The sequence below is a fragment of the Rhinopithecus roxellana genome, chromosome 1 (assembly GCF_007565055.1).
Source record: "Rhinopithecus roxellana isolate Shanxi Qingling chromosome 1, ASM756505v1, whole genome shotgun sequence".
NCBI classification, from domain to species: domain Eukaryota; kingdom Metazoa; phylum Chordata; class Mammalia; order Primates; family Cercopithecidae; genus Rhinopithecus; species Rhinopithecus roxellana.
In genome coordinates this window covers 197,267,949-197,279,109 of record NC_044549.1, presented here as the reverse complement: position 1 = coordinate 197,279,109, position 11,161 = coordinate 197,267,949, and the positions used below count along the sequence as shown (strand labels likewise).

At 38.0% G+C, this 11,161-nt stretch overlaps 1 protein-coding gene across 2 annotated transcripts in view; it reads right to left on the bottom strand.

Moving 5' to 3' along the window:
* Positions 1–4,759: 4,759 nt before the first annotated feature.
* ABHD5 (abhydrolase domain containing 5) overlaps positions 4,760–11,161 on the bottom strand; it is a 30,257-nt gene continuing 23,855 nt past the window's right edge. Inside the window, exons 5-7 of one of the 2 annotated variants that reach the window (XM_010374344.2) lie at positions 9,510–9,621; positions 6,782–6,968; positions 4,764–6,185 (exon numbers count right to left, since the gene is read on the bottom strand). In XM_010374344.2, coding sequence (XP_010372646.1) covers positions 6,096–6,185; positions 6,782–6,968; positions 9,510–9,621 — 389 coding nt within the window. In that variant the 3' untranslated portion in view covers positions 4,764–6,095. Of the gene's footprint in view, positions 6,186–6,781; positions 6,969–9,509; positions 9,622–11,161 lie in introns of both variants that reach the window. The other variant, XM_030935720.1, reaches the window with a different exon arrangement.

The window sequence follows — 11,161 nt, the reverse complement described above, 5'->3', positions numbered from 1 at the left end:
CAAGGGTTCCCTCCAGCTATTACCTACTTTCTGTTTTCTTTATGCCTAGAGTTATCCATACTGGCATTATCCAATCTCTTTTCCTATTTTTTATTCTTTAAGTTTCTACTATGGAAATTCTAAACATGTATAAAAGTAGAGGAAATAGAATAGACCCTACATAAGCTCCTATGTGTGTGTCACCCAGCATCAACATAACATTCTGCTCATTTTATCTATTTTCTGACAACTGACTTTTTCTCCTGGAGTATTTCCAGGTAAATCCTAGTTAAAATCTCAACCATGAATACTACACCATGTACCTCTAAAGGTAAGGGTTGTTTTTTTTTTTTTAAATAAAAGTCGCTATACTTTCACCCAACAAAATTAATAATTCTTTAATATCATCTGTTACCCAGTCCATTATAAACTCTTCTCTAATTACTTCAAAAATGTCTTTTTAAGGTTTTTTTTGTTCAAATAAGTATCCAAACAAGGTCCTTTAAGTTTCTCTAAGTCTTAAAGTCCTACTAACACTTTTATTTTGCAGCTTCAATTTGCTGAAGAAACTGGAATTTTTGTCCCATGGCATTTCCCACATTCTAGATTTAGCATATTAATGTGCTTTTCAATCTCCTGTGTGTTTTTATTTATCATTAGATGTAGAGGCTTGATTAGATTCAGGTTCAATTTCATTTGTTTTAGGCAGTAATTCATCATAATTCAACATGGTATGTTGGGTTCTTGCTATTGCAACACAACAGAAGCATGTCTCATTGTTCCTTTTTCAGTAATACTAAGATTGAACATCGGGTTCAGATGTTATGAACCTGAGCCATCCAATAAATGCTTCTCATCAACTTTTTATTTCATGTTTTTCGCAGCTGGATCTGTTACTTCATTAGAGGTGGCAAAATGGTGATTTCCTAATCTTATCATTCCTCTCCTATTTACCTATGATTCTTACATGAATAAGTTTCCCTTATCAGGGTAACTTGATACACAAAGAAGTTGGGATAAATGATTCATTTTTCCCATGAGCAATTTTCAAAATATTGAATTGGTGCCCTAGAAACCTCCAAAAGTGACCAGTTCGTTTTTTAAATAGCATTATGATCTCATGGCCATTTTATATATTTCATGTTTCAACTCATTACTCTTTCCGATGCTCACATTAATTCATCTTTGGCCAATGGAAACCCCTTCAAGTTAGCTCCTGGGTCCTTTTGACACGACCGTACTCTGACTGCTGCCTTGCTTTCTGACACAAAATATTCCAGACTCATCTTGTCCTTTGCCTGCCGCCTTTTAGTGGGACAGTCTGGGTGCGAGGGTGGGTCTCACTATTGAGCTGTGATTATTTCTAGGCCTTTTCAGTGAATAAAGCTATGCAATAGGTATTTTTCAGAAATAAAATCATGATTCTTTATTATATTCTTGTGTCTCTTTTCTCCTCCGCTGAAAATCTTGGCCCTTGATTCCAATGACACAAGTAAATATTTGCTTTAACACATATAAATACCCAAATGATACTACCAATATCATTGCTAAAAAAGAAAAACAAACAACTATTGAATGCAGTTTAAGATTTATTTGTGGTTGTTTGGTCTATAGGATATATTTCACTAGCAAAGTATAGACAAAATACTAGGCTTTCAAGTCACTTGAAGTAATTCTTCTGTGGGTCTATACCACCAACTTGACAGACTGTTAATAAGTTTGTTTTAGTTTTAAGAGTTGCCTTTTCAAAAAATGTTTATTATATAAAACATTGACAGGGCCTCAAAGTAAAAGGTATGTAAGATACAGAAATAGTTCCCATCCTTGTCTAGCTCCCTACCACTACTAATAAGGGGATTATTTTATTAGTTATTGGTATAACTAATCCTTCTATTGTTTTACAAGAAAAGCAAATATATATATATTTTTTCCATTTGTCTCTTCGTTATACAACAGATAGCACACCATACATTATCTTCTGTACTTTACATTTTTCATTTCCAATATTCTGGAGATTTCTCCAGACCAAAACTACAAAAATAGTTCACAGTCCTTTCTACAGCTGTGTAGTATTCCATTGTATAGATATATCCTAGTTCCTTCCATCAATTCCCTATCAATGGAGATTTGGTTGGCTTCCAGTCTGTAGCCATTAGAAACAGTGCTGTAATCAAGATCTTTGTGCATATACCATTTCATATTCTTGCAAGTGCATCTCGTATGGATTCTTAGAACTGGGTCTGCCAGGTTGAAGGATATACTCGTTTGCTAGGTAACGAATACCATCCATAGGGATTTGTACTTTTTGGAGTGCCTGTTTCCCTACTGACTCAACAGAGTGCATTGCCTAACTTGGATTTTCCCCAATCTGACAGGTAAGAAAGGTATTTCCATTATTTTATTTTATTTTGTATTTGTCTTTTTACGCATATCCTCATATGTTTAAAGGCCATTTGCATTTTATTTTCTGTGAACTGTCTGTTCATATCTTTTTGCCTAATCTTCAGGTTCTTCTCAAAGTTTAAAATTCTTCATATGTGGGGCTACAATTAGCCCTCTGTGATAAATGCTGCAAATATTTTCAGCTATCCAAAAAAATCTTTCTTCTTCTCTGCCACCCAGGCTGAAGTGCAGTGGCTTACTGCATCCTCAAACTCCTGGGCTCACAATCCTCCCACCTCAGCCTCCCAAGTAGGTGGAAACCAGCCCAGGTACTTAAATTTTCTTTTTCTTTTTTCTTTTTCTTTTTTGTAGAGCCAGTCCTACTAGGTTGCCCAGGTTGGTTCTGAATTCCTGGTCTCAAGCAGTCCTTCTGCCGCAGCCTCCCAAAATGCTGGAATTACAGGCATGAGCCACTGCATCTGGCTGAAAATTCTTCTATAGACTTTTCTTTTTATTGCTTCTGAATTTTCAGTCCTAAGAAAGTTTTTCTGTCAGATTATACAACAATTCATCTATGTTTTCTTCTAGTTAGAAAGAGGGTTTCATTTTAAAAACTGGGTCTTTGATCTATTCAGATTTTATCCTGTGTACCCTGTGAGAAATCGAATCAATTTTATTTTTTTTCCCAGATGGTTAACCACACTTGTCTCAACACCATTTTTAAAGCCTTTTTCTCTGAATGAGATGCTTCCTTTATCATGTACTAAATTCCTAGACTTTCTCATATTGTAAACATGTTATAATATTTAATAGAGTTATCCCTCCTTCCACATTGTTCCTTTCTAGGCATCTCCCAGCTATTTTTGTTTATTCTTCCAGTACCTTGGTATAAGGAAAAACTTCTTGTTTTATTGAAATCAGGTATGGCTCTTTAAATATAAATATATATTATATATATGAATGACGACATTTCAAAAGTGTTCTGCAAATCATATTCTAAAACCAACTTTAGGCAACTTTTTTTTGGAATATTAGTCTTAGAAAAAAAAAAGAAGAAAACAGAAATCATCTCAAGGGAATGCATGGACACAGATAAAGCCATGTATGGCGGCCACAACACCCAGAGTAGCCTTCCCTAAGAACAGCAGCAGCATTTACTGAACATTCACTGGATCCATGGTCCTGTAGTTAACTATTACACAGAGACTGGTCCATACAAAAGACTTAAGAAAATACACAGCTGTCTTGTAGTGACTATCACAGGAAAATTTATTCTGTAAAATAAAACAAAAGTATGCTGCGCATAAGTAGGCAAAGATCAAATGCTGTAATAGATTTTTAAGAAAACATTTAGCACCCAATATATTTTTTGAAATATGAGGATTGTGAACTTCCCTTCTAGCTCAATCTTCACAAAATCACATATACTACACCTCAGGGTAAAATCTAACTTTAAAAAGAGTTACAATATCTTTCAAATAAAGCAAATTCAGTCTGTAGGAAAATAAAGTATCACTTGATATTCGGGTATATCTTTTTCTTGAATCATTTGGCACATCTGTGGCCAGAAACTCCATTCATTAAGTAAACCAAGGAACTTCTTCCTTCCAAGGGCTGGGACCAAATTTCCTGTGCAAAAACCTGCCTGTATAAGTGAAACCTGTCATTCTCCCAGCAAAGGATAATTGAGATTAGAGAGTGTGTAAAACAAAAAAACAAAAATATTACCCAAATTATTTGTACCACATACGGGTTTGAAACTTGGCCATCCAAGATACTAACTAAAAAGACTACTATTGGCTGGGTGTGGTGGCTCAGTGAGCCTGTAATTCCAGCACTTCGGGGGGCCAAGGCGGGAGGATCACAAGGTCAGGAGATCGAGACCATCCTGGCTAACATGGTGAAACCCTATCTCTATTAAAAATACAAAAAAATTAGCTGGGCGTGGTGGTGGCGGGTGCCTATAGTTCCAGCTACTCAGGAGGGTGAGGCAGGAAAATGGCATGAACCTGGGAGGCGGAGCATGCAGTGAGCCGAGATTGTGCCACTGCACTCCAGCCTGGGCGACAGAGCGAGACTCCATTTCAAAAAAAAAAAAAAGACTATTATTGTTCTTAAGGTAGAGAAATCAGACAATACATCTTGGTGCTCATGTTGCCTTCCTACACTAACCTAGTTAATCTGACAAGTGAGACAAATTATTCATTGGGAAGATGTTTATATCATGCTTCAGTATAATTTGTCTACTCTTTTTGTAGGGGAGAAATGTTGAAAACAGAACATTCAGTCTTTCTGGCAGTTAATCAACAGTGATAGATACAACCTTACATTTCCTAACAACTACAAATTCCCTAATTAACCGTTTTAAAAATGCAATAACAAAGCCATTAAACCACTATTTGCTCTAGTTCACTGTTTTTATTTACATAGCTACCTTTCTCCTGGACAAGCAATGTTAGCCAAAGATGCCTTCTTGATGACAGTCCTATTCAATTTTTATTTATTTTTTCGGTGAAGGGTTTTCTCAGCAGCCAGTGACCACAGTTTCAAAGAAGTTTTCCTCATTTTAAAACTGCAAGAAAATTCTACACTTGATGGTAGTTCCTAAAAAAATAGTTCAATCAACCTTTTAGAATTTTTGTAATATAACTTCAAGTATGTAATGATTTAATTAACACAATACTCTTAATAAACAATAACAACAACAAACCCAAGTGGTAGCTCATTTCTGGTGCCATGAGACATAATAGCACCACTTGTTTTTCTATTTTAGTGGTTAAAATGTATGCATTTTTAGCACCCATCTACAAAAGTTAGATGTTAATAAAAATATGACATTACTCGGCTTACTAGGAAGTAACAGTCTTAATATCCCCTTAAGTGAAGAAATTTGTTTCATTTGCTGCATCCTGGGTCATGGAAAAGAATAGTATGAAAGGGAGAAACAAAGAACACCCTTTTAGCTAAGGCTTTTCAGTACCTGAATCACTGAAGTATTGAAGTCATGTTCCTTGGAAGTGTAGAATCATACCACACATAGGAGGTTCCAAGGAGTTATGTTGTTATACACTGTGTATGTCAGGATAGACCACATTTAAAATGCTGACCATGGCTTAGCAGCCTTAAATATAAAAAAGAGGTAAACTAGAAAAAGTAATGATAGTGATCAACTCCCATCCTTTAACCAAAACTCTGCCTTGTCGCTCCATTTCAAAAACAAAGTGAAATATTCTAAACAACGGACAGATTTTTTTACATAAAAACACAATGAATTTAGATTAATATCAGTCATCAGACATAATAAATACATGATGGGGAAGACAAAGAAAATAAAGTGCACCTTTACAGTGTAAGAGACTCAGAAATCACTTCCTAAATTGGCAATATAAATTGCAATATAAAAAGTAACTGATTAGCAAAATTAGATTAAAAATTTTTCAGCTGAAAAATTAGTTTTTCAGTACATGAGAGGGACAAATAACCTTTTATTTAAAGGTATTAAATTTAGAGACTTGTATATTTTAATTTTGTGTAGGAGAAAGGAAAGCCATTCTTCTAGAAGGCACTAACTGGTTTAAATGTGCAAGTGAATTCCTCAAGAAAACATGTGCAAAGTATAGTCAAGAAGGTTGCCTGGTTCTTGTGTTGTATTCATTACTCTTCAGCATATACTACGAATTATTGCTGAACAACTGTATCAGTAACCAGGTTTTCCCATCAGAGCTTCAGTGTGTTCAGTCCACAGTGTCACAGATCTCCTTTACTTTCTGGTTGAATTCTTCTGGTTGATCTGCATATACATAATGTCCTGCCCCAAGAATAGCCTGGATAAGGAAAAGCATTCAGAAGGTTAGTGAGTAAAAGCATTTAATAAAACACAATAATATATAAGCAAAGACACTTAGTAATAAAAGTGAGAGCCACTATATTTAAATAAAACACATGATAAAAAATAACAATAATCTATAGTGACTATTAAGTATATCCATTAAAAGGATCTGAGAATAGAAAAATCTACTGAATTGAATCTACATACAATTTTAATATGCAAAAAACACTAAATTGACCACTAATAAAAGTGCCAACAGAGAAACTGAAAACAGTGAGACTGTGCTGCCTTGTGAGGTGGGAATTACTTTAAGAGCTACTGGACCAGTCCCTCTGCCCGTCTCTCCTAATGCTGTGGCTCTAGGGACAGGAAAAGTCACTCAGAAAGGTGGTTCATGGTTTGGACATGAAGATGTATGCAGGCCAAACCCTGCACCCAACACATGTGGTATCAAGTCCCTGACTGATACCTGAGGCTGCAGGTATAGCTTAGATGACCTGTAACACCAGGATGACCTAAAACCTCTTTTAAGGGAGATAATAAAACAGACTTCACTTATACCTAAAAACCCAAATCAAGTCACACACTTACTATTGTCTTCACATATGAATGTGGTCGTAAGGACTGGATGCTGGTGCCAGAATTGCCATCTATGCAGGAGCGGGCGCCAAAGATCACTGAAACTGGAATGTCAGGGTGCATTTTACCAATTCGCTGGAGCATTGGCCTTTTTGCCCATCCATAAGGAATAGTCATATTCTTGAAAGCTGTCTCACCACTTTTAACAGCAAGGAGAAAATCACAATGTATGACTTTTGGGAATGAGTATGCATTGCACTGTCACTTCTATCAAAACACATTCATATTTAGCTTTTCCAGCACTTAAGAAAAACCTCAGCTTAAATGGATAATAATTTATGAGATAGTGTAAAGAACAAATCTCACAGATCACTGTTAGATAAGCAAGGCTGCTGTATACTTCAGCTGATTTTTAAAAGTTTTCTTGTAAACCAAAATGTACAACCTTAATTTTCTGTCATTAAATTATTTATTGTGGAGATAGTTAAAAATATGTTTTTTCACCCTTATTTAAACTGATGTAGAAGGTAGCTTATCCCCAGGTTCACGGCACCAGCATTTCACCTGCAATGCCAAAACCATTACCAAGTTAAGAAACTCAGATAATATATTCTTGCAAACTCTCAGGATAGGTCTATTTGCTGTCACTTCTGCTATTCATTTTTTTTTTTTTTTTTTTTTTTTTTGAGATGGAGTCTCGCTCTGTTGCCTAGGCTGGAGTACAGCTACACAATCTTGGCTCACTGCAACCTCTGCCTCCCGGGTTCAAGCAATTTTCCTGCCCCAGCCTCCTGAGTAGCTGGGATTACAGGCACGCATAACTAAATTTTGTATTTTCAGTGGAGACGGGGTTTCACCATGTTCGTCAAGCTGGTCTCAAACCCCTGACCTTGTGATCTGCCCGCCTCGGCCTCCCAAAGTGCTGGGATTACAGGCGTGAGTCACCGCGCCCGGCCACTTCTGCTATTCTTACAGAACTAGAGAAAATTCTAACTTGCCTTTTATGAAGAATTCAAGTCTCACCACAAGAAAGGTAACAAACTAGGACTACATGAACACATGTAATCATGAAATAAGAGGACGTGAAGAGTAAAACTTAGACCATGCAGGAAAGGAATGATGTTCCTGGGGCAGACCCCTAAAAACAGCTGTTGGAGCAAGTCAATCAATGTGTTCACCTAATGCACAAGATCTGACTGCCTAGCAAGTCACAAAACCTCAATCTCTTGAGGACCTTAAACCTCTAGTCTCCCTCACTCTTGGCAGAGAACCTCTAACCTACTTTATTAAAAAGACTGAGGCTACAGCTACACCTATAAATAACTACCATGGCCTCAATCTTTTTAATAAAGTAGGTGTACATATTATCTGCCAAAAGCGAGGGAGGAAATAAAAGGAAGGGAGGCTGCCTCTGCATCTCACCTCTTAGCCTTTCATCCAAACCTCAGTCTTAGAAAGGATGAGATACCACTTCTCTGTCTTAAAGTGTGCTCCATGACCCACCTATGCAGAATCACCAGAGTATTTGTTAGAGATGCAGCCCAGAAATGCTAGTCTCAGTCTTAGAAATAAGCCTCAGGAGTCACATTTTAACAAGCACCCCCAATAATTTCAGTACATGACATAGCATGAGAACTGTAGCTCTCATCTTTGCATTCTCTTCTTGATGCTCCTCCTAGAAACTCTAGGGCCTTATCGTTTGGCCTCCTCCTAGTTCACCACTGTCGTCAGGCTATGTTTTCTCCACTGGTACTTTTCACCCAACATCCATAAGTAGTATTTGTACAAAATACATTTGGCCCTCTTGCTCCCTCTGCTACTATGCCCCATTCTGTCTCTCTCCTTCTAATCACTGTCAAAATACATGCAGAATCCCCCACTTCCTCCTCACTCTCTGCAGCTGCATTTCTAAGGCTGACCTACAGATGTTTAGAGTTGTTCAGGAGTACAATCATCAAATAGACTTGAAAAATACTACACAGCCTCTCCCATTCACTTGGGAAATTCAATACCTTTCGGTATAGTAAAGGATAATTCATAGTACAGACAACTATTTACTTTTGTTTAATCTGGCACCCTTTTTTCTTTTTTTGATGAAACATTCATACTCAGTTTGGGAAATACTTCATGTGAAATTCTTCAACTCTCAACTCAAACCATCTCTTGGAGATGCCCAAGACCAAGACTTCTTCAACTTATTCATAAGAACTTTGAGGGAAGAGTGAACATCTCACTTTTTAATCTGCCATCAGAACTCAGCACAATGTTTTATACAGTGGGTACTCTTAGATGAGTAAAATAAAATGTATTAGAAACATGTCCTTTTAAATTCAGTAATTTAACTACTGATAAAAATCTTCTGGACCACTGATATATTTTTTAAAAAGGCCGGGAACAGTGGCTCATGCCACTTTGGGAGGCCGAGGTGGGCGGATCACCTGGGGTCAGAAGCTCAAGACCAGCCTGACCAACATGGAGAAACCCCGTCTCTAATAAAAATACAAAAAAATTAGCTGGGCATGGCAGCGCATGCCTGTAATCCCAGCTACTTCGGAGGTTAAGGCAGGAGAATCGCTTGAACACGGGACGCAGACGTTGCAGTGAGCCAAGATGGCGCCATCGCCCTTCACCCTGGGCGACAAGAGCAAAATTCCATCTCAAATAAATAAACAAATATTAACAACAAAAAAAAATAGTCTAAAACACACACACACAGTGAATTGAGAAACCTAACCCTCACCTTGGAGTCTGTACATTACAGTGGTAGATGTATTCTGTCACAGTATCGTCTTCGAACATTGAAGAATACTTCCGTTTGAAATCAGGCCTTAAACGCTGCACTAGACTTAAACCTATTTAACAGGAAATTTAAAAAATGCATGTTTTAAATTATAATTAACTTATCAACTAAATAATACAGAAAGTTTTAGTGCTTGTCTGTGTAATGACTGTTATGTGCACACACACATATATATATGTATTCATATATATATTGTAGGTGGTAAAAAGCACACATTCTTATAGCTGTCCTCCTAAAGTTCCCCAAGGAAATATTAATATAAGAATTAAAGAGTATTGTATTTTGACTTGCAGATGTGCTTTAGGGCCTCAAAAACGTGTAAGTTAGAAGGCACTTTTGTAGGTAAATAAATTCTTTAAATGTGGCCAGTGAGTAGCTCATACATAAAATTAATGTTAACTTGTATTTCTTCCATAATTATACCACATTAACATCCAAATGAAGTAAACTAGCATATATAATTATTTCTGTGTGAAAATGAATTCAGTTTTTTCTTGGGACACTAGCAAGACCCCCTGCTAAGGTTATCCCTAGTGGTGCACATAGCCCCACTCTAGAAAAAGCCGAGGGCACCCGGGAGCAGTGGCTCACGCCTGTAATCCCAGCACTTTGGGAGGCCGAGGCGGGCGGATCACAAGGTCAGGAGTTTGAGACTAGCCTAACCAACATGGTGAAACCCCCATTTTGTATTTGTACTGAAAATACAAAAATTAGCCGGGGGTGGTGGCGTGCACCTGTAATCCTAGCTACTCAGGAGGCTGAGGCAGGAGAATCACTTGAACCTGGGAGGTGGAGGTTGTAGTGAGCCGAGATCGCGCCACTGCACTCTAGCCTGGGTGACAGAGTGAGACTCCGTCTCAAAAAAAAAAAAAAGAAAAGGATGGGCGCTGTGGCTCATGCCTGTAATCCCAGCACTTTGGGAGGCCGAGGCAGGCAGATCACGAGATCAGGAGATCAAGACCTTCCTGGCTAACACAGTGAAACCCTGTCTCTACTAAAAATACAAAAAAATTAGCCGGGCGTGGTGGCCGGCGCCTGTAGTCCCAGCTACTTGGGAGGTTGAGGCAGGAGAATGGAATGAACCCAGGAGGCAGAGCATGCAGTGAGCAGCGATCGCGCCACTGCACTCCAGCCTGGGCGACAGAGCAAGACTCTGTCTCAAAAAAAGAAAAAGAAAAAAAGAAAAAGCCCAGGGCAAGGCCCACAAGGGAAAGAGGATGAAAAGCAGAAGCTTTCCTCTAGTCACATTTTTCCATTCTGAGGCCCCAGAGACTGACTGGTCTCCCTTTCTGGTACCACTACCCCATTAACTCCAGCAAGGCTTTACTTCTCTACTGGTCCTCTCTTTCCATCTGTGATGAATTATACAGCTCCACCAAGAAATTCTGTCATGCAGTTGATTCTACATCACCTTCCCACCCGCAAGTGCAAGCAATAATAGGAGGCTGAGGGCATGGCTTTAAAGAGCCTCTCCTAGGTGTCTTCCCTTGCCCGTCACTTCTCCTAATTTCTCTTCATACTTTACTTTTCCCATAATTGTTATTTGTGTACCTGTGATCTAGTAAAATCTATTTCTATTTCAGGGCTATAAA